Genomic DNA, 23599 nt, shown 5'->3' on the forward strand with positions numbered 1-23599 from the left:
AAAAAAATTATTGACACTTTAATCAAACTCTATTCAGTACATTATGTTCAAAACAAGTTCTGACATATACACAACTTATTCAAACAAAACAATTACCAAGCATGTACATCAAGCTATTTGATAATGCTTGATAAGAATGACTGATCCTTGGTACATTAAAAAAAGGACAAAACACAAATAGTCTAGCCATTTTCAACTTCTGTTCCCTCATCCACACAAGTTATTTGCAAACCCGATGTGCAACTTGCATTTGGAGCAGCTACAATTAGTATTACATCCCCCTCTTGACCCAGTTCAGCATGGTACTGAACATTGATGGATGTTAGTTTTAACTGGCTATATTGTTGTTGATACTAATGATTGATTTACAGGCTGGTAAAATAAACATCACAACTGGACAGAATACAAAATTGTTGAACTTGTAACTATGGTGTATAAAAGTTCCCCTTTCATATTTCAGTTTAAATGTTGTCAAGGTAACAACTGACAAATTACAGGAAATGACAGCGATTCATTTGTCTTATCTATGAAGCCACCCCTTTCTAATATTGGTAGCTTCACAAACTGCAAACAGAAACCCAAGACTCATTCAAGCCCAACATAAATATTAAATATTAAATAATCTCCTTGCGATTTTGAAAGTGTAAATAAGGATGAGCTTTTTTGGTTTTGAGAGACTGGCTTTAAAAACCAGCATTTTTCATTAGGGTGGGGGTGGTCCCAGATTAAGTAATAGACTCCTGTGCATTCATAGATCCTCAAGACTAGTCACCAAGGTATGAAGAACTCACCCAGGGCAACTCAAGATGCACTGCTCAAGGATCTATTGGATTTATTTTGAATAACTTTGTCCTCAGCATAAGTAACCTACAGAACTGTTCCATGCTACTCCTATCCTTTCCTGCATTGGGAGCTCCATTGCATAGTAGTCAGGACTTACATAACTTTTTTCTGAAGTTAAGTTTCACTGCAACTTGAAGATCCCTTTTGTTAATAGCAGACAATGAGACAGAGGCTCCTGCAACTCTAGTCTGCTTAAAAAGCAAACAGTACCCTAGTGCAACATATTGATCTTTCCAGGCAATCTATTTACTTCCATTAGATTGATGCATCTAACTCAAACTAAGCTATATCAAAAATGATCTTCAAAATAGATACAACTCTTCAGAATTAGTGCATCACCTATCCAAATGAAAATTAAGTTATAAAATACTCAAAACGCACGTACTTTGACATAGAAAATAAAAGTGAATGTTTAAAAACAATCCAATACCAGCTTTAATTTTGGTCTTTTGTTTGAAAATGTTCAAAGATCAGTTCCTAAAAGACACTAAACAATACACAAATCCTGAGAAGTCATTTATTACACAAATGTAAACAGGTTTTCATCCACAGCACAACTGAATGTACCTTAAAACTATTTGATTTTAGTTTATAATTTATTGCACTGACTCGTGGCTCTTTTGATAAGTCTTATGCTCATCAAGATGAATCCAGATTCACATCAACTCTGCAGATTGGACAACTTGAATTTCCCTGTAGGATAAAAATTGTAATTAACTATCTTAGCACTGAATTTGTTGCCACCAACTATTAGTACCAATAAGCTGCAGTATACCATCAAATTATTTTAAACTAGATTGGCAGAGTACTGGGAACCTGAGGGCAATTTCAGAGCAGGAAACAGGAGATGGAGAATTAGTGAGTAACTCAGACAGGAGCAGCACGGGTTAAAAAGTGTACAGCACAGGAATTTGGGAGTGTTAAAAAGGTGTATATGTAAATGCAAGTAGTATAGCAAATAAAACCAGCATAGATACATGGCAGCATGATATCATCACTATTAATGGAAACTTGGCTTAGAGGGGCAAAAATGGCAGTTCAACATCCCTGGATAGAGTTTTCAGGCAGAATAGAGGAAGATAAAAAGGTAGTGGTGTAACATTATTGGTTAAGGAATCAATCCTCACAGCTGTTGGGAGAGATGTTATAATCAATGAAGCACCAAATGGAGGCCATATGGGTGGAATTCAAAAATAAAAAAGCCACATTGCTATGAATGTACTATAGGCATCCAAATAGTGGAAGGAGTTAGAAGGGCAAATATGTCAAATATGTCTGAGCGCAACAATAGGGCAGTAATAGTTGGGGACTTCAACTACCCTAATATATCAATTGGGATACAAACAGTGTGACGGGTATGAAATTCTTGAACTGCATTCAAGAGAACTTTTTTGGCCAGCACATAAGCCCGAGAGGGGGTGCAATTTTAGATTTAGTCTTAGGAAATGAAGCTGGACAAGTGGAAGTAGCAGCAGTGGGGGACCATTTGGGAGATAGTGACCATAATACAGTTAGATTTAGCATCATTATGGAAAAGGATAAAGATAGAACAGGAGTAAATTGGGGAAAGAAATTTTACAAAGCTGATGAGAGGGGTGCACTGGATACAGCTACTAGAGTCAGTTATACATCACAGCAACAGGCCCTTCGGCCCATCATGTCCATGCTGGCCATCAAGCACCTATCTATTCTAATCCCATTTCCCAGCATTTGGCCTGTAGCCCTGTATGCTATGGCACTTCAAGTGCTCATCTAAATACTCAAATGTTGTAAGGGTTCCTGCCACTACCACCCCTTCAGGCAGTGTTCCAGATTCCAACTACCCTCTAAACCTCCTGCCCCTTACCTTAAAAGGTATGCTCTGATGTACCCTGGTTATTAACACCTCCGCTAAGGTGAATATTCTTCCTACGTACCCTATCTATGCCCCTCAATTTTGTACGCCTCTCTATCAGGTCCCCCCTCAGCCTTCTTTGCTCTAAGAGAGACAACCCTAGCCTATCCAGTCTCTCTTCATAGCTGAAACACTCCAGCCCAGACAACATCTTGGTGAATCTCCTCTGCATCCTCCCCAGCACAATCACATCCTTCCTATAGTGTGGCGACCAGAACTACAAACAATACTCCAGCTGTGGCCTAACTAGTGTTTCATACAGCTGCAACATAACCTCCCTGCTCTTGTATTCTATGCCTTGACTAATAAAAAGTATCCCGTATGCCTTCTTAACCACCCTATCCATCTGTGCTGCTGCCTTCAGGGGTCTATGGACATGTACACCAAGGTCCCTCTGATCCTCTACTTCCTAGGGTCCTACCATTCATTGTGTATTCCCTGGCTGTGTTAGTCCTCCCAAAATGCATCACCTCACACCTCAGGATTAAGTTACATTTGCCACTGCTCTGCCCATCCTACCTGCCCATCCAGATCGTCCTGTAATCTAAGACTTTCCTCCTCACCTTTTAAAACACCAATTTCCATGTCATCTGTGACCTTACTGATCATACCTCGTACATTCACATCTAAATCATTAATGTACACTACAAACAGCAAGGGTCCCAGCACCAATCCCTGCGGTACACCAGTCGCCATAGGCTTCCAATTGCAAAAATAACCTTCAATTATCGCCCTCTGTCTCTTGCCACTAAGCCAATTTTGGATTCAACTTGCCAAATTGCCCTGGATCCCATGGGCTCCTACCTTCTTGACCATTTTCCCATGCAGGACCTTGTCAAAAGCTTTACTGAAGTCCATGTAGACTACATCAAATGCACTACCCTCATCTCAAAAATTGGGAGGGGGGGAAAATCAGTGGAGGTATTCAAAAGCAAGATTCTACAGGCAGTGTAGAAATGTCCCCACAAAAAAAGGGGGGGAAAAAAAAGGGTGGTACTGCCAAATCTAGAGCCCCCAGTCATCCAGAAGCATATAGGGTAAGATGAAGCAGAAAGAGAGCTTATGAAAGTCACAAAAAGATCAGCACTAGAAAGCTGAATATAGAAAGTACAGGGTGAAGTAAAAAAAGGAAATTAGGAAAGCAAAGAGGATATGAAAAAATATTGGCAGGTTAAAAAAACAAACCCAAATATGTTTTACTAGTATATTAAGAGCAAGAGGATAACGAAAGGGTAGGGCCCAGAGATGTACATGGTTAACCTGTTCATTGATGCTGAAGATGTAGGTAGGGTTCTCAAATGAGAACTGTGTCTTCACTAAGGAGGGGTGATGCAGGCTTTCTAGTTAAAGAGTGCAAAATATTAGATACAGTAAGCATGAGACAGGTGGTACTGGGATCCTTGAAGGTGGATAAAATTACCAGTGCCAGGTAGATTGTATCCCAGGCTAAGGGAAGCCAGGGAGTAAATAGCAGATGTTGAGGATCATTTTTCAATCCTCACTCGATATTAGCAAGGTACCAGAGGATAGCAGGTCTGCAAACATTGTACCAATATTTAAAAAGGGTGCAAGGGATAGGCTATAAAATTGTAGACTGGTTGGAGAGAGTTCAGAGGAGATTTATAAGAATGTTGCCAGGGCAGGAAAATTGCAGCTCTGAGGAAAGATTGGATAGGCTAGGGTTGTTTTCCTTAGAAAGGAGACAGCAGAGGGGTAACCTAATTAAAGTGTACAAAATTTTGAGGGGCCTAGTTAAGGTAGACAGGAAAGACCCATTTCCCCTAGCTGAGGAGTCAATTACCAGGGGGCGTACATTTAAGGCGATTGGTAAAAAGATTAGAGGGGATGAGGAAAAACTTTGACCGAGGGTGGTGGGCATCTAGAATTCGTTACCCAAATTGGTGGTTGAGGCTGAAAAAACTCATTTTAAAAAAAGGTACCAGGATATGTACTTGAAGTGCTGTAACCTGCACAGCTATGGACCAGGTGCTGGAAAGTGGGATTCAAAATAAGCAGCTCTTTTTCATGGCTGGTATAGACACAATGGGCTGAATGGCCTCCCTGCTGTAACTTTTCTATCGTTCCATGGTAACAGATGGGTTTTAAGAGGTCTCTTGCACTTTTAGGTTATACCTTAAATTGCTGCTCCAATGGGAAAGTGGAAATTGATAAATTACCAATAAATCTCAGGTGATGAATAAAAAAAATGATTTGCATCAAATGAAGGGAAGTCAGAATTTCCAATCACTTTCTTACCAAGAAAGAGGTCTGAAAATGCAAGTGTATCATATCTGAGACTTAAATGCATTTATATGCTGAACTGATGTCAGATGCAAAGCACGTGCATTCCTGGAACCCATTTTAAACAGGAACAGAAACAAGGCTGTGCGAGTTAGAATTTTGTGGTGATGGGAGGAAGGTATTCTTCAAACTACAGAAATTTAGAAGCTTTAAACTTCCAAGTATAAAAATGGGAAAGGAGAGCATTGACAAAGTTACCATTTCAAGTTCCTTCAATACAGACAAGGCCAACTCAGGCCACAATCAAGGCACAATTCTTTCAATTCATTCATGGGATTTGGATGGCTAGGCCAGCAATTATTGCCCATCCCAGCTACCCTCAAGGAGGTAGTAAGCTGCCTTCTTGAACTGCTGCAGTCCATGTGGTGTAGGTACACTCATAGTGCTGTTAGAGTGTTCCAGGATTTTGACCCAGTGACAGTGATTGAACAGTGATATATTTCCACATCAGGATGGTGTGTGGCTTGGCGGGGAACTTCCAGGTGATGGTGTTCATGTGTCTGCTGCCTTTCTCGTTCTAGGTGGAGGTGGTCATGGGTTTTGGAAGGTACTGCCTAAGGAGCTTTGGTGAGCTTCTGCAGTGCATCTTGTGGATGGTACACTTCTGCCACTGTGTTGATATTGAGTGAACATTTGTGGATGGGGTGCCAAGCAAAACAGGCTTTGGCCTGAATGGTGTTAAGTTTGTGTTGTTGGAGCTGCACTCATCCAGGTATGTGGGAGTACTCCATCAAACTCCTGACTCCAGAGTACATTCTACACCCTTGCTACCTCCAACTGGTATTCAACATAGTACTGATTCATCAGCTGGGGGAGGGGTGGTACATGGTGATCAGCAAGAGGTTCATCATGTTTGGCCTGATGCCATGAGACTTCATTGGGTCTGGAGTCAATGTTGAGGACTCTCTCCCAACTGTATAACACTGTGCTGCCACCTTTTCACCACCAGGGATGGTGGTGGTGGTGGTGGTGTCTGGGACATTATATGTACTGTATAATTCTGAGTGTATGACCGTCAGGCTGCTGCTTGGCCAACAGAGACAGCTCCCCCAATTTTGGCACAAGCCCCCAGATGTTACTAAGGAGAGCTTTGCAGGGTCAATGGCCAAGTTTGCCATTGTAGTTTCCAGTGTCTAAGCCAATGCCAGGTGTCTGGCTGGTTTAATTCCTTATGGACTTTCAGCAGCTTTTGATATAATCAAGTGGCTTGCTAGGCCAATTCAGAGGGCAGTTAAGAAAGTCAACCACATTGCTGTGGGTCTGGAGTCACATGTAAGCCAGACCGGGTAAGGACAGCAGATTTCCTTCCCTAAAGGAATTTCTTTTTTTTTAAAAAAAAAAGTAAACCAGATGGGTTTTTAAATGACAGATCAATAATGGATCATGGTCATTAGACTTTTATTGAATTCAAATTCCACCATCTGCCATGGTGGAATTCAAACACAGGTCCCTAGTTCATTACCCTGGTGATCTGGGTTACTAGTTCAGTGACAATGCCACTACGCCACCTCCTCCCATTAATGAAATTGCAACTATTCCAAGTATAATGAATATTTATTACCCATCAATGATAGGCAAGTTACTGCAGCAGCCACAAATTAAACTTTAAAATTTAATGCATTTAAAGAGTCACCTAGGCTTTGACAGCCTGACAGTATCCTATAAAGGGAGTGTTTAACAACCTGGTAAATGATGAGTTCTTAAAATACATACATTTTCAATTAAGTTCTAAATAAACCAATTTAAGATTACTCAGGTTGTGTCCAATTATTCCCCCCATTGATTTTATGAAAACCTGAAAAGTTTTTTTTAGCAGTAGCCAACAGTAGTTTTATATCTGCAACTACCAATGTGAGAAAAAAAAATATTTTGCAAATAAATTATCCTGTAGACTTCACATTTATTTTATAGTTCGTTTATTTTTCCCAGTCACTATTTTGTGCTTGGTCCCAATGGATCGAGTCTCGACCCAGCCATCAGAACCATTCTGAATGGTGCTGAAACTTCTGAAAGTTAAAGCACTCGAACAAAACATGCAACATTTCTTTGCTATACATACCTTTAACCAGCGGTCAATACACTGGCTGTGATAGTCATGAAGACATGGCAAGATCCTCAACTTTTCTCTTGGTGCATAGTCATTGAAGCAGATGTGACACCTAATGAGATTAGAGATTAGAATAGTGTGATGCATGTTTTACTAATGCACATTGCATTTTGTAACTCTTCACATTTACGCAGGCAAAAGCAACAACCACCTAACCAACAGAAAATCACAAATTAGATGAATGGCCAGTAAAATTTTGCAACATGCAGGAACTCAGAAGCTTCCATTGTGCAGTGTCTATACAAGTTAAGAGTTAGGATTTGGAAGTGTTCACTGTTGTAACGCAGCCAATTTGTACTGAGCAAGATCCCAAATGGTACAAGATGAACATCACCTAAAAACCTATGGATTATGTTGTCAAGGACAGAACTTGCTTTTCTTCAAAGACTACCATGCAATCTTTTACATCCATTTAACAAGGCCAGATTGTACAGAGTTCTACAAGGTCAGATGCCATTTGGATGTGATTTCCGGACACCAAGTGGGAGCCTAGATTATGTTAAAGTGTAGGGGAGTGGAGCAGTATGTCAATCTTTTGACCAAGTGCTGCCACTACACCAATGTGATCCTTGACATTCACTTGAGTCACCGGAACAGGGAAATAAGGCCCAATTTCATCATCTCATTTGAAGGACAGCATCCCACTGAAAGCATATGCACAGGCTGGGAAAATGACCGATCAAAGAATTAACAGGAGATATCTGGGCAATTAAGATACAGGTTAAACACATTTCACCAGAAGTGAAAAGGACATCAAAAAGGTTAGGGTTTGGATTGGAAGGAATTAGAAAAGTGTTGTTAAAACAAGCAGGAAAACAGTACTAACAGGAGCAAAGCAGAATAAAAATGTTGAGACCAAGTTTGAAAAATAATTGGCGGTGGTCAAAGGGAAACAAGAAAACATTAAATTTGCTTATTTATATGCTTAAAGTGTGAGATAGATATTCAAAGGAATTTTTTTAAAAATGGGAGCAGTATAGTCCCAATACTAAGCATCTTACACCAAGATGTTCAGGAAGACAATGGTAATACCAACTATATTTTCAAAGATCTTCACTAGAATTTCCCAAAGAACTCAAAAAGGCTACAAAAGCATAAACCACAAGATCAGTTTTACCTCAGTTATGGCAGAAACCCAAGGATCCATAAACAATGAAATGATCAATAAGGCATAGGCTAATGAGGGACAATGGATTTGAAGGACTGCTGTGCTAATTTGACAATTCATAACTAATTATATATATAGGTACAGTAAAAAGTGAATTGATTATATAAAATCGCTCCATAGCTGTGCAATACTAGCAAGGATGCATTTAATGCTCCACCCTAGTTGGCCATGATCGACTCCCTTGAGGAAAAAAATTATGATTCAGGCATTCAATACAAAACCAGAATCACATGTAAATTTGTAAACCATGGAATTTTTGTAACCTGGCAGCTTTCATAGCAATTTCTCCAGTACTGTACCAGTTCATGAATTACTGGAATCAATAGATTTCTTTATGTAGCTGGACATGACAGCACATTCATTCATTACCTCTGTATAACCTAGCATCAAAAACCCTGACATTTATCATGCCACAGTTGACCAGTGTTGGACTAATAATCTGGGCACCCCACCATAAATAGAGTATTAGAAACATGATTGAGGGAAAGGGAAAAGTTACCAGTTTGCCAAGTGGTGGAAATAAAGGACGCACAAACTCAGGATCATCAGAAGAACAAGCAGAAAATTAGAGACTTGCCACACCCCTGCCCTCCAAAGAACACGGAATACTTCACTATAAAGTGCCCTATTGATACAAGTAGCAATTTAAAAAGTTAAATATTTGAAAGGAGGGAAAAAGGCAAACATTCAGCTTCAGTTGCAGAGCTAGTATGAGCATAGGTTATGATGGAATCAATGGATTGTGCTCCAACTTCGATTCTGAAAGTATTGAAACAAGGCTTGAACCCAGAGCCTGACAAGGGGAGAAAGCCAATTTAGGTCAAACTGAAAATATACATATAAAAGCATTTTTGATGTTTATCATATGAAGATGTCCGAGCCTCAATTTGGTTTTAATGATGCATAAGAACATTGAATTACCTTAGAGAAAATCTTGAAAGCATTTTTTTTTGGATGCAATCAGCTTATCTTATACTGCTGCTTCTTTCTTGGTTGAGGCACACCTACCAAGTAGGTGACTTGCCCAAGTTTATGAGGTGGGTAAGTGACTTGGGGCCCAGTAGAATGTATCAACACTATTTCAGGGGTAGATCTTCAGTAGGTCAGAAACTTGGCTGTGTAAGTCAGTGATGTGCCACCCAAATGGCAAAAGTTGCTATCTAGTTTGTTCCAAAATTCTGATTTTAAATGCCAGTATAACTCAAATGTTAGGGCAACAAAACAGATTTTACTTACTGTGTCTTTTCTGCAGCATGTTCTGGATCAAATAACTTGGTAGGTAAACAGTTAATTTCAACATTGCTGAGTTTCCTCTGTGCAACAGCTGAACCCTGTCTTTCTTCAAAAGCCAAGAGCTCCTGGATTTTAAAAAAAAAAGTGGCCATTTTTAAAGGGCAGCTGTTCAAACTGGACAAAAAAATTCACAGGTTTACAAAAACATTCAACCATGCTGGATGCCCTCTATGTAGTCTCTATTAAAAGTTTGTGTTCTCTATTAAAAGTTTCTTTATGAGAAATTAGCAACACCAGTATCAAATCCCCCAACATTTCACCAATTGAGCAATGAGAAAAATGCATCTACTCACCTCATAGTCATTACCATCATTTGCACTTTCATCCAAATATAATGAAGTAGTCTGGTGCCGGCTGCATCTCCTGGCTCTTCTTCTTCTTCTAACTAAAGATTGTAAACAATTAAAAGGTTTAGCTGCTTGGATTTCGAAGGATAATGAATGGTAATTCTGCAGCTCAAAACAGACAAGCTAAAAATTTTAGGTAACATGGCCAAAACAGAAGCAAGCAGGCTTTACTAGAGGTTCAGGACGTACAATGCTCTGGTCAAACTACACTTTGAATATTGTCTGGTGCTGGTCACCAAGTGACTAAGACCAGTAATGTTATTTATGAGAGAGCCTGAACAGACTTAAAATGCAAATTGGAAATGCAAGATTTTATGGATGTCAAAAATAGAATATCACCAAGCTAAACTAGAGAATAGAACAGAATGGTTCAAACTAGAGAACAGTAATCGTAGGACTAATGTCAGGAAATAGATTGTCTGTTTCCTATGTTGATCAATGGCAACAAACCCCTGAAAAAAATTAACAGCTAGATACAAACAGAAATAGTCACCCTAGGCGAGTGACTCATAAGCTGAACTTCACCTTTTATGGGATGAGACAGTTTGTATGAAGTAGTTTACCACAAGTACCTCAAGAGAAGTGTTCAGTGTCTGGTTAGAAAACAGGATGGAGTCACTAGATAATGGTCCAACTGTTAACATTTTACTAAAGCCCCATTGCTGCTCATTCAACTGCCTAGCATCGTTAGATTAAAGAGGGACTTTCAAAGTAAAGGTTAGGTTACTGGTTAAGCAACTGAGACTCTCTAGTCTTTGCCAAGTTAAATGGTCCTACAAAGGTTTGAAGATTCTGATGAGCTCTACAAAGAATTTCCCATCAAAGTGGAGCCCTGTCTACTTTGCTGGGATGGTGATGTTAACCTGAACAGTAGCCTGGAGTTCTTCAGATCTTGCTGCATCAAGTGATTTGTTAAACACAAATTGCTTGTGAAACAAATAACGCTCAGTGCTCCATTTCAATAAATTTTAGTTCCATAGAGCCAATAAGGCATTCAGCCCCTGAACTGGTTCACTATTCATTTTGATCATAGTTGATTTGTACAACTCAATTTACTGGTATTTGACCCTTAAACAAATATTAATCTGTCATTAATTTCAATTGACACAGGAACCACAGCCTTGGAGGGTTGAGGAGAAGAGAAACAGTGCTCTCTTCACAACTGTATGACAGTGCTTCCTGGTTCACTTAAATGGTCTAAATGATAAGACGGTGCCCTGATATGTATTCCAAAGGAAACAGGTATACTAGATCGGTTTAAACATCTTAGATTCCCCTCAATCTTCTAAACAAAGTAACACAAGCCATGATTGTGCAACTAGTCGTCTTTATAATGCCCATTTAAGATTTAATACTCAGTGAATCCATGCTGTACCTGTTTCCAAGACCAATGCTGATTCCTTCCTAAGGTGCAGTGCCCAAAATGCATTACTCCAGTTGGAGTCTGACTAAGGATCTTTATAAATGAAGACCAATTCCTCACCTTAGTATTCCAGCCGTCAAGATAAGGTTGCTCCATTTTCCTTTTTGTACCATGCACTAGCTTTGTGATGTCTATGTGGACACCCAACCCCCTTTACTTATCCACTATTCCTAGTCAAAACTTTGAATTCAATTACTTACACTTAACTGAACTACAGTCAGGTTTGCTGACTCAAATCAATTTAGGTCCTGTAATTCCTTGCTGTTGGGAGGCAAAGTTGTTGATATCAAAGTTTGCTAATTGCCTTCAAAGTCCCCATTCTTTTAAAGCCATCAGTATACACAGGGAAAAAGCCAAAGTCACAGTACTGAGTGGGAAATAGTACTTGTTACAGCAGAGTACATTCCATTCATCCCCATTTTCCAGTTCCTACCTCACGATTACTGATCTACAGTTACCTCCAATTCAACATGCTTATATTTTTACTAATTTTCTATTGAAGATCAAATGTCTTCTGAAGTCCATACAGACATGCATTGACACCTCAAAACAATTCAACTAGTCAGATATTACTCACCCTCCACAAATCTATGCTAACTAATCAGGTCATACTTGCCACATGCTCAAGCTCCCCCCACCTTTGTAGATTCCCTCCCAATGAGAATTTTCCAACTCAAGTGCATAATTCTTTAATCTAGAGAGCTAGGAATGACTAGTGCAATTTCTTCACCTATTTAATATTTATGGAAATCAAGCTAGAGGTCCATTATTTCTATTACCATTTTTTAAAAGCTCAAATCCATTTAACCATCAATACACAAAGCAATTCTTACCATTTGTTTCATCAAAAAATCTTTGCAGACCATGAAGAACAGGGTCAATTACTTCTGGACTCAACATGCCATTTCTGCACTGATATGCACTACATCCGGGCTTCCCACAATACCCAATGTCCGAAGAAGCTAATAAAGTCCCATACTCGCCACATCCAGGTAATCCACAAAATTCGTGGAAAGAGTTTTCCCTTGCCTGCAGGGAATATAAATAAACAATTAATTGTTACAGTTTCACAGATAAAAGACCATCCCTTGCCTTTACACACGGTAAGTTCAGTTAAAGATTTCAGTTGGTCAATGCTGAATGACAGCCATCGTGGTCACCTCGGCTGTGGGCAGGACAGCTTGCCAGCCAGTAACTATGGTTCTGGTGCTGAATGACTAGGAGGCTAGAATTCAACACTAATTGCTTGCAGGATGGCAGAGTGGGATGCAATTTAAACTAACCTAGAACACAGATAATAGGTGGCACTTCACTTACTGCAGGGGCTGATCTTGTATTTTCAGATTGATGCTGAGCTTCCATGTCAAACTGTGCCTGCCAAAACACAACATTTCTGCAGTTAAACTACTAAATGCTGAGAGCAAATTGAACAAAACAATAGAGGATGCAGCAGACTTCTTCAGCAGGACAGGCATGGCAGATTAAATTTATGCAGAGAAATGAGAAGTATTTGAGTGTGAATGAGGGACAATACAAACTGAATGTAACAATTTTGAAGGTGGCAGGAGGGGTTGACAAACCTATTAAAATATTTTTCATTGGCTTCATAAAACAGGAACAGTATAAAGAGAAAGTTATGCTAAGCTTTTATAAATTACATTAAAAAGAGGCCTAACCAGTAGTGTCGAATTCCAGATCTCACTTCAGGAAGTATGTCAAAGTCTGGGAGAGGTTGCTGAGAAGATTTACCAGAATGATACTAGGTGTGAAGAACTTCAATTATCTGGAGAGACTAGACAAGCTGGGTTTGTTCTCCTTGGAGATGAGAAATCAAAATTTAAATATCTATTCAAAATTATGAAGCACTTCTATAAGAATGGGACCAACTGGATAGCTCCAAGAACAGCACAGGCAAGATATCACAAAGGCAATCTATGTTTTTATAATTAGTTTGTTTGTTTCAAATTATAACTACACTGGCTTCTAGTATATTAAAATTAAGGACTACTAAAGTTCCCACAATGTATTATTTGAGAATTGGACCATTGGTCTATTGTGACTGAATATTATATGGATTTCCAAGTTTACTATGGTTTGGGGATTACATCCTGCAATTTTAGTTTTCTGCTAAAACCATCTTGGGTTGATGCTCTGGGAACACTAGAGATTTGATATCTAGTTCTGTATGAAAATACAAGGAGCCTTGAAAGACAGAAGACAGACCGATATAGGTCATTCATCCATCCTCAGCCAAAGATGTATGGCCTGAAAAAACTAGGAGATTAAAAAAACAGCAGCCTTGATAGATTTACAAAATGGGTGGGAATTCTGTGTTCTGCTTTTACTATTATGAATTAAGCAGTTTGTGACAAACTTGATCTGTAAATAAACAAACAAACAAACAAACAAACAAATCGCAGACATGCACAATGCAACATTGGGTAGACAGTCATGATAGACCAAGTATACAACAGATTATGCTTTACAGAGATCAAAACAATTTAAGGAGCTGTGTTCCAGTGAATAGTTATTCATGTACCTGAAGCTGTCTGGCAAATGCCTCATCCTCTTCAAGTTGTGCAAAACGAACAAATGAATCAGTTGAATCATCATCATCATCATCATCAACCACAATTATTGGTGGCTCCCATTTCCATTGTTCTCTTGAGGGTGCTTATAAATATATATATATATATTTTTTTAAAAAAACAGCACAGATGGAAACATTAGCATAGTATCAATTAAAACCCTCTAGGATAGGGGGTATTTGAAAATGGACTGAACTACAACTTCAGGAACCAAAATTAAATCAAATGTTTTGTGGATGCAGTGCTGTAGTGTGTGCCCTCTTACCCAATCTGATCATTTTATTCACCCAATTATATACCCTTTCAAAAGGTAAGGTATCTCTGGGTACTATGGTACAGTCATTATATGTACCAGATGAACAAGCTAGATGTCCAGAGTTCAAACTCTACCTTCAGGGAAGGGAATCTACTGCTACTCTGCCCAGCTTACACATGACTCCAATCCACAGGCTGACAGCATCTCATGAAGTAATCCAACAAGACTGCTGTCAATCTCCTTCCTGAAGCAAACTTAGGGAAATAGAGTATCTGTATTCAAGCAGCCCAAGCTGATGTTAGGTCTACAAAGTCCCAATTCATTTAAATTATGCAATATCATGACTCGACTGTAGGTAGCACTGACTAAATGGCATACCATTTTCTCTGACCCAATTATAAGCATAGCCATAGGAGGTTCAGCAATGGAGGCAAATCAACTTACCTACGACTTGGCTCCAGTAACTGCCAATGACATGATGCAACTTGCCAGACCTGAACTTACATGCATACCTTTCCCCCATCAAGACTCAACTGTTATCTGGTCAAATTGACTCCCATGTACATGCAAGTGTGGAGTCAGTCTATAGTTCCAAAGGGCCACCCCACAGCCAGCACCTCTTTCATGTAACCATGAATGGAGCTGCAATTGTATTTTGTGTAGTGCTGTGATCATGGAGAAGAGAGGAAGAGTTGGAGCCAGAGAAAATTGAAGGGAGAACAACAATTTCACAGGAGCTGGTCAACTGAAAGTGGAGATAGTTTAAGCAAGTGTATCAAATGGGTGCAGATCAAAGTCAGAAAAATGGTGTTGAGGTACAGATACGATCTAACTGAATGGTAAGGGGGCAAAGGGCCTTCTATTGTTCAGGTCCTAGTGAGTTTGTCTACTTAAAGTTCCTGTATTACTTTTTCTCTGCTGGTAAACAATTATCTCAAATTCCTCACTATTATCCCCTTTGAATTGTTTCTTTAAATGTTTTTTACTGATTGCTTACAATGCATTTAGTTTATTTAGCCAGCTATCCCCTCAAACTTGAAGCTAATCACATAGATAAGATTATTTTGGATTCAAATTTAATACGGAATGGAGTTAAATATTATCACCTTTCCCCTTCAAGGACCTTTTACTAGGAGATTAATTAACCCTGCTTCATTATACAATACTAAATCTAATACAGCTTCAGCTTCTAGTTAATTCATTCAACATATTTAGGAAGCTGTCACTAAAGCTTCTAAAACTCATCTGCTACACTACCTCTGCCCATTTGATTTGTCTAGTTGAAGGTGAAATTCCTGATTACATTGCCCTTGTTACAAGTTCCAATTATTTCTTGCTCAATGATCTGTTCAAAGGTGGATCCACTGTTAGAGATCTATAAAACTCCTCCCAATGTTTCAGACTCATTTCTAATCTCCATCTATAAAGATTCCACCTCCTGATCTTTTGATCAAAGATTCTTCATTACTACTGGCCTCATCAGGGCTCTCCACCTCCTTTCCCAATCTGTCTTTGAAAGGTACTGGAATATTTATTTCCCAGCCTTGGGCATTTTGCAACCATGACTCTGTAGTGGTGATCAGATTAAATCTATTCAACTGTCAAATGCTTTATACATTCAGATGGATAAAGAACTTTTAAAAGGTATAAGCCACTTTTCTTTGCATGGACCTTTGTTTGGTGTACTATTACCACTAAACTGTCCCTTCCTGTTCCACTCCACTGGTCTTTAACCAATTCACTACATTGCTCTGTTGCCTCAACTTCTCATTAGGTTTCTAAATTTCCCTTCACCTGGCCCCCACCCCTCACCCCACCCTTAGTTTAAGTCTTTAGCTCAGTTTAAAGTGGAGTTCACCCCAACAGAACAGTTCCCCCTTCCCAGTACTAGTGCCCTGATCCCATGAATTAAAACCCCATCTCACACAACTCAGCCAAGTGTTTAATTCTCTAATCTTGATGCTGTACCAATTTGTCCGTGGCTCAGGCAGAAATCCAGAGATGGTTTGTTTGCTTAGAACCCAGTTTCTAATACCCCATCTGCAGAACCTCATTTAGATTTGCCCCATCTCATTGCTTATAGGCCACAACAGGATTCCCTCAGCTGGAAATCAATATAGTAATTCAAAATGACGAGAAGTCTGCAATTAAATGCACATTTGAGGTCCACAAGGTAGTTAAGGATCATTGAACAGTTTCCAGTAATATTCAAGCATTCTAGAGTGCCATTATTGGAGGGTAGCATAATTAAAAGGATAGCAATTGAGTTAACGTGACTTCAGTTCTACTGAAAAACCTAAATGCTTGAGATTAGATTTCCAAACAGATTATTTTCCCCTGGTCAGTAATCACAAAATTATGGTTAAGGAAGTTGAGTTTGTTTTTAAAAAAAAGACAAAAGTGGTTAGAATTCCAATCTTAAAATAAAGTCTATAAATTAAAGGAATTATCTATTTAACCAACTACTTAGAGGAAATGAAAAGTGAGGAGTGGAATTAGACCAAGTGGCTCATGGAGAAACACTTAGATTTGATGGGTTGAATGGTCTGCTCTGTTGCTGTACATGTGATTCTACTAAATTCATGCCAAAGAAATTTAACTAGGACTACCATTAATGCAGTTATTTTCAGAATTCAAAATTATGTTAACAGGGAAACTGCTACAGCATTAAGCAAACCTTTCCCAAATTTCCATATAAAAATAAATACAGGAACCTACCTGTTTCATCATCGTCCAGGAGGTCAATCCAGTCACTTGCACCATTTGCTAAAATAGCCAGTGTGGAGTTTGGAGAAGATGCTGAAGATTTCAAAGCAGAGGTGATTGCAAAACCACCTGTGCACAATTCAAAGGCAGAGGATGTTGGTGCTGAATCTATTCTTCCATTCTCCTTCAAACATGCATTGCTGGCCTTGAATATTGAAGGACTTCGTGAATTTGAACTGCTGGCAACTGGCAAACTTTCAGAACTCGATTTTGCTCTTTTCATTGTTGGAGAATAGTGAGAGCTGGAGACTGTTGAAGGAGAATGACAATGTGTGGCAACAGAGCAGTTTGTTTTAACAGGAGGGGCACTGGAATCTCTTGACTTGGAAAATAGTTTTGATTCTGTACGAGATTTTTTTAATTGCAAGTATTTTTTGGTAGCAGCAGCTTTGGTAGTGTTTGCTCTTTTTGAATTTGGACTTGGGAAAGATTTATTTTGCTTTGGTTTTAAACAAACAGGGCTCTTCAAGCAGGAAGGATAGGCTTCACAGTCTTCTACAACTAACCTTTTGCCACGTTTTTCAGGTGTCCAAGTTGCAGTATTGTTTGTCATTACAAGGCACCTCTTTGGTGGAAGGGTACTGGTCTGTGCAACCTAAAACACAGCACCAAAGTTCAAGTGAAAAACATAGCAAAGTATTGATAATACCACTGTTTCTGCATGAAGATATGGCAAATAACCTTATTTCCTTTTCAGCTGTTACAATGGGTGACACTGCAAAGCTGAAAGAGCCAATTCTTCCACAACCTCAGTTAAGCAAGTTACAAAACCCTTCCCAAAACTAATGCTCAATACATAGTTCAAAAAAAGGCTACACTGACAATCCAAACATAAAATAGCCAGCAAGGCATGCAAGTCTTCTGTTCTCATCCCTTTGTACATCTGACACAGGACAAAGCAATTTGAAGCATCACTACCACTCCCATGTATGGCGTAGGAGAAACACTAATCCTGTTAACCATCCTTTGCCTTCTATGGCAGTGGAGCTCCATCTAGTGCTGAAGTCAAGAACTGGTGAATTTAATTCAATAATGAAGAGTAGAGGAGTTAGGCTATTCAGCTGAATCATGTAGGTGGGGTAGCTGGTGGCACAATGAAATGAGGAAAAGTTGTCCACCATGGTATCTAACTACCTTGAATGAATCCAAGGCTGGTGTTGAGCACCAGGTGACTTCAGCTTCATTAGAGAGGGGAGAATATTTAAGTACTACTTGAAATCAGTTCCAAAATACAAGTTCATCCAGGTATTGAGTATCATTTAGAGAGTGGCAAGGGGAGCTGCAATTACTAATCCTATTAAAAAGGGAATTTAAAAAAATTACTGGCCCAGCTATTATACTACCAACCCGGAGGTCAAAAGCTCAGATTGATTTAACACCTCCATGTATGCCTAGAATTCTTCCAAGTTAAAGCACTTTGCATTGTAGTTGCTGTTCATGAACAGATGGCAATTTGTCAGAATAATGCCCTGCAAACAACAATAAAACAAAGTGACCAGGTTTAAAGAGATGATAGTTGAGAGATAGGAGGGGGGGGGGGGGGGGGGGGGGGGGGGAGAGAGAGAGAGAGAGAGAGAGAGAGAGAGAGAGAGAGAGAGAGAGAGAGAGAGAGAGAGAGAGAAGAAATGAAGTTTGGTTTAATATCTCAGCCAAAATATAACACCCTCAGAATAGCTTTGCCTGTAAGCCTGGATTGTGCAATCAAGCAGAGTGAAGCTTGAACCCACAATTATCTGACTCTCATGCTATGACAATTTGAAAAACTGCACTGCACTTGCAGTGCAGAGCTAGCCATTTGGCCAACTGGTCACGCTATTGCTTATGCATCAGACTTCTCCCAGCCTTCATTTAACCCTATTAACATATCCTTTAATCCTTTCTCCCATGCATGTCCAGCATCCCTTAAATGCATCTGTGCTATTTGCCACAGTTATTCCTTGTGGTTGCAAGGTCCACATACTAAACTAGGTAAAGACATTGCTCCTGAAATCCCTATTGGATTCATAACACCTGGTTCAGACCTCCCCTGCTAAGAGGCATCATTTGTCTAGAAAACCTAGATCTTAAAGATCCCCGTCAAATCAACTTTGTCTTTTTTCTCTCCCCCCACCCCCCCCAATAAAAAACAGCCCCAGCCTGTTCAGTCCTTGATAGTTATAACCTCAGTACTTGTAACATTCTAGTAAACAATTTTTTCACCTTTGCCAATATCTCTGTACCCGATGGAGACCAGACTTGTGCATAGTCCGTGTGGTCTAACCAAGATTTGATACAAATCTTGGCTTTCATTCTCTCTCACTTGAAACAACCCCTTTGTTTGCATTTTATTGTCCAAGTTAAGCAACTTTGTATCTGCAACTACAGATTCTTTTGCTCCACTACTCCAGTTAGACATTTTCCAAATGGGTATGTGACACATTTTTCCTACCAAAATATACACCACATTTACCTACATGAAGTTTACTAATTAGACACCCATTGGGCAATTTTCACTGTCCTCTGCTATGTTCCAGCTCTCCATTAACTACACTTAATTCAATGTTGTCCTCAAATGTGGTAATTGATATTTTGAATTCGAATCAAATCCAAATAGTTTATATAAAAAGTTGAAGTGGTCTCAGCCCTGATCTTTGCAGAACGTCACTTCCCACCTTTTGTCATCCAGGCTGGCATCACAAACACTCCTGTTAAACACCACTTGGAGGAAGCGCTGAGGGTGGCAAGGGCACAGAATGTATTCTGGATGGGGGACTTTGCTGTCCATCACCATGAGTGGCTTGGTAGCACCGCCACAGACTGAGTCCTAAAGGACATGGCTGCTAGACTGGGTCTGTGGCAAGTGGTGAGAGAACCAACAAGGAAAAACATACCTGACCTCATCCTCACCAACCTACCCATCACTGATGCATCTGTCCATAACAGTATTGGTAGGAGTAACCACCTTGTAGAAACATTTTCCAGTCTTCACATTGAGGATACCCTCCCATGTTGTGTAGCCGTGCTAAATGGGATAGATCTCAAAACAGATCCGACAACTCAAGACTGGGCGTCCATGAGGTGATGTGGGCCAAAAGCAGAAATAACATTCAACTACAATCTGTAACCTCAGCCTGGAATATCTCCCACACTGCCATTACCACCAAGCCAGGGATCAACCCTGGTTCAATGAAGCATGCAGGACAGCATGCCAGGAGCAGCACCAGGCATACCTAAAAATGAGGCAACTTGAAGCTACACAGGACCACTTGTGTGCCAAACAGCATAAGCAGGTGATAGACAGAGCCAAGCGATCCCACAACCAACAAATCAAATCTAAGCTCTGCAATCCTGCCATAGTCAGTCATGAATGGTGGTGGACAATTAAGCAACTCACTGGAGGAGGCCGCCCCACAAATATCCCCATCGTCAGCCCAGCACATCAAAACAAAAGATAAGGCTAAAGCATTTGCAAGAATCTTCAGCCAGAAGTGCCGAGCGGGTAATCAATCTCAGCTTCCTCCCGAGGTCCCCAGCAACACAGATGCCAGTCCTCAGCCAATTCAATTTATTCTATGAGATAAAAGAAACATCTGGAGGCATTGGATAATATAGGCCCCGACAATATTCTGACACCACCAGCCATCACTGCTGCGGGACTCAACCTTAGAATCTTGTGTTATAATCCCCAGTTTGAGAAGCCCTGACAGGTAGAAACTGGGGCCCTACAAGGATCAGTGCACAATTAATATGATTTAGACTTTGGAATCAATAATTTCTTAATCTGTATACACCAAATTGTAGGGATAGTCACTGAGCAAAACAAATTACAAGCTTACACCAATAAACTTTGTAAAATAGACAATGGCAAATACAACTGAGGCATTTTTCTTACCGAAAGCGTAAGGTAAGCTTAGTAAATAAGAATCTAAATCCAAAAGAGATCTTGAGCGCAAGTGTATAAATCATACACCAATACAAAAGCAAAATACTGCCAGTACCACAAGCCTGGAAACAAAATTAAATGCTGGAAATACTCAGCAAGTCTGGCAGCAGCTGTGGAGAGAGAAGCAGTTAACATTTCAGGTCTTCTGATGAGAAGTACACAAAAAAAGCAATTGTAACATGCGTCATAAAAGCAAATCAAGCACTCGGGTCTATTTCTAGAGGGTACAGAAATAGTGCTGCCAGTCACAAATGGTATTCTATGCAACTGTGATGAAAGATAAAACTAACTATCCTTCCTTCTCTACTTGTCTTCAGTCTCGACATGCCTAACCATTCCATCCTCCTCTATTGCCCCTCCACCACTGTCCAGTTAGATGGAACTACAATTGACTGGTTCCATTATCTAATCATAGCCAAAGGATCACCTGCAATGGCTTCTCTTCCTTCTTCACAGTTAACTCTGGTTGTTCAAGTATGTTCCTCAGTCTCCTCTTGTCATTTTAAGAGGTCTGAGTGGCAGCATATAAAAGAGTTCATTTCCACATATATACTGACAATATCCAGCTCTCAAGCACCTCTTTTGAGCACTCCACTTTCTAAATTGTCAGAGTACTGTTTAAACAGAAATTTCCTTGAACTAAATATTGGGAAGGCTGAACCCATTGTCTTTGGTCCCTGCTCCAAACTGATCCCTAGCCAACAACTCCTTCCTTCTCCCTTAGAAGGGAGGCTGAACCATAGTTTGCAATCATGTTATCTGACATGATATGTGCTACTCTAAACCAGGTCATCCAAAACTCTGTTGCCCATGTCTTAACTCACATCAAGGCTATTTACCCATGAACCCTGCTTGTAATCCTACATTGGCTCCCACTTGAGGCACCTTGATTCTGAAATTCTCAATCTCATTTCCAAATCCCTCTATGGCAACAGCCCTCTCCATCAGTAATCCCCTTCAGCCCCACAACCTGAGGTACACATGCTCCTCTAATTTGGCCTCTTGTGCCTCCCTGGTGGTTATGGCCTTGGCAGCTAAAGACAAGATCTCAAATTACCTCCCTAAACATCTGCTCTTCCACCCCCCCCACCCCCTTAAAACTTACTTCCCTCACCAAGCTTTTAGTCATGTCTTAATATCTCTATGCTGTCAAATTTGTTTTATAATGCTCCCGTCAAACATCCAGGAATAACCTAAAAGGTGCTATATGAATATCATTTGTTGGATAGAAGTGAAGTTATGCCAAATTTATATCAAACCTCAGTTAAACTTGGGAGTGAGTGACAACCAGAGCTGCATACTACAGAAGCCAGTAAAAAAAGGTGCAAAAGTAAATAAGTTTAAGGATGATACCAGAACTGAGATTAAACTGATCAGGAAAGGTGAGCAGGCTCTTTCCTTGAAGGCAGAGGGGTGACTTCAGTTTGTGTATTGGGCAACAGCAAAAAGAGGCTATCAATGCAAGGCAAGTGCTGAGAAATCAAATGAGGAACTCAGAAGAAAATTGCTTTAGAGTATGTGGAAGAATAGTTGGAGCAAATCGTATAATTGCATTTGAGTAACTAGATAAGCCTCTATTCGGTTCCCTTGTGCTTACACTGTCATGACCATGGATCCTGTCCCTGAATTACTTATGGATCTATTGAACTTTTAAGACAGACCTTTTTTTTTCAAAAAAAGGAGTCTCAGCCAGCTTTTGCTTGCAAGGTAACCACTTGCTGGAAAATTCCTAAGCAGACTCAACCAACTAGTTCAGAGAATGGAATGTAGCATCTAAAAGGTGTGATACATCCCGCTTCAGACAGAGGCACTTCAAAGGAAAAGATACAATGCAATCGCCTGTGGTTGCAGAGATAATGGAAAATGATTACCATTTCAGCCAAAACCACCTGTTGAGTTATATCCCAGACTGTAAACGGAGTTGAAAGGAAGACAGACCTGGGCAAAAGACATGTTTGTTTTTTTCCCCCTTCCAGGAATACACAGGGATAGGAGTTTAAAAAAGCCAACTGCAACCCTAGTTCTGCACTGGGTGTGTGGGTGGGTGGGGTGAAGGTCACAGCTGAAGACCACCAGCTGGACATCCCTGCACTTGCAGTTTAAAAAAACCTGATTGCTGGAAGTCACAGGTCAGCAAAGCCAGAGTCAAAAAGGAAACAGGACAACTCCTTTCAGCTAATCTGCAGAACCAAGAATCTCCAACCAACTGCTCAAATGCCAAAGTCAGCGCTACCAGAATCGCCCCAATGTTTCACCACTTACTCTTCATGGACGAGCCAAAGGACTGATTCATCTATTTTTAAACTTTATTTCCAATTTGTGCATCTGTGTTGCTTTATTATTTCATGTTTAGTAACCAACAAACTCTAACTCAAGGCAGCCTGGTTAAATTAGCTCCTTTTAAAACATAAATACATTTGGGCTAGGAAAAGGTAACCACAAGGGAAGGAATCCTTTTTAAATTAACCTTGTTACAAGCAACTGAGGGGGTTGAATAAAGAAAGGGAGCCAGTTCATCCCTCCTCAACCTGAAGCATAACAATTTAGGGTACCTCATCCAGGATCATAAATTGGGGGAACCTCACCTGGGGGCTGGTCATAACAATGCTTATATAATTAGGTGAAGGGTGGGCAAAGGCCTAGTTGGAGCACTCACAATGGCATGCCTTAGTTGGCCAGAATTTACAGTTC

At 40.0% G+C, this 23599-nt stretch overlaps 1 protein-coding gene across 3 annotated transcripts in view; it reads right to left on the reverse strand.

Moving 5' to 3' along the window:
* Position 1: 1 nt before the first annotated feature.
* Positions 2 to 23599, reverse strand: part of LOC144687462 (uncharacterized) — a 32634-nt gene continuing 9036 nt past the window's right edge. Inside the window, exons 1-9 of one of the 3 annotated variants that reach the window (XM_078553644.1) lie at positions 17668 to 17920; positions 16939 to 17581; positions 13916 to 14049; positions 12694 to 12750; positions 12210 to 12405; positions 9900 to 9991; positions 9550 to 9671; positions 7098 to 7197; positions 2 to 1536 (exon numbers count right to left, since the gene is read on the reverse strand). In XM_078553644.1, the coding sequence (XP_078409770.1) occupies positions 1483 to 1536; positions 7098 to 7197; positions 9550 to 9671; positions 9900 to 9991; positions 12210 to 12405; positions 12694 to 12750; positions 13916 to 14049; positions 16939 to 17539 (1356 nt within the window). In that variant the 5' untranslated portion in view covers positions 17540 to 17581; positions 17668 to 17920 and the 3' untranslated portion in view covers positions 2 to 1482. Of the gene's footprint in view, positions 1537 to 7097; positions 7198 to 9549; positions 9672 to 9899; positions 9992 to 10746; positions 10849 to 12209; positions 12406 to 12693; positions 12751 to 13915; positions 14050 to 16938; positions 17582 to 17667; positions 17921 to 23599 lie in introns of those variants that run through there. The other 2 variants (XM_078553642.1, XM_078553645.1) reach the window with 2 other exon arrangements.

The sequence above is a fragment of the Cetorhinus maximus genome, chromosome 12 (assembly GCF_964194155.1).
Source record: "Cetorhinus maximus chromosome 12, sCetMax3.hap1.1, whole genome shotgun sequence".
In the NCBI taxonomy this organism is placed as follows: domain Eukaryota; kingdom Metazoa; phylum Chordata; class Chondrichthyes; order Lamniformes; family Cetorhinidae; genus Cetorhinus; species Cetorhinus maximus.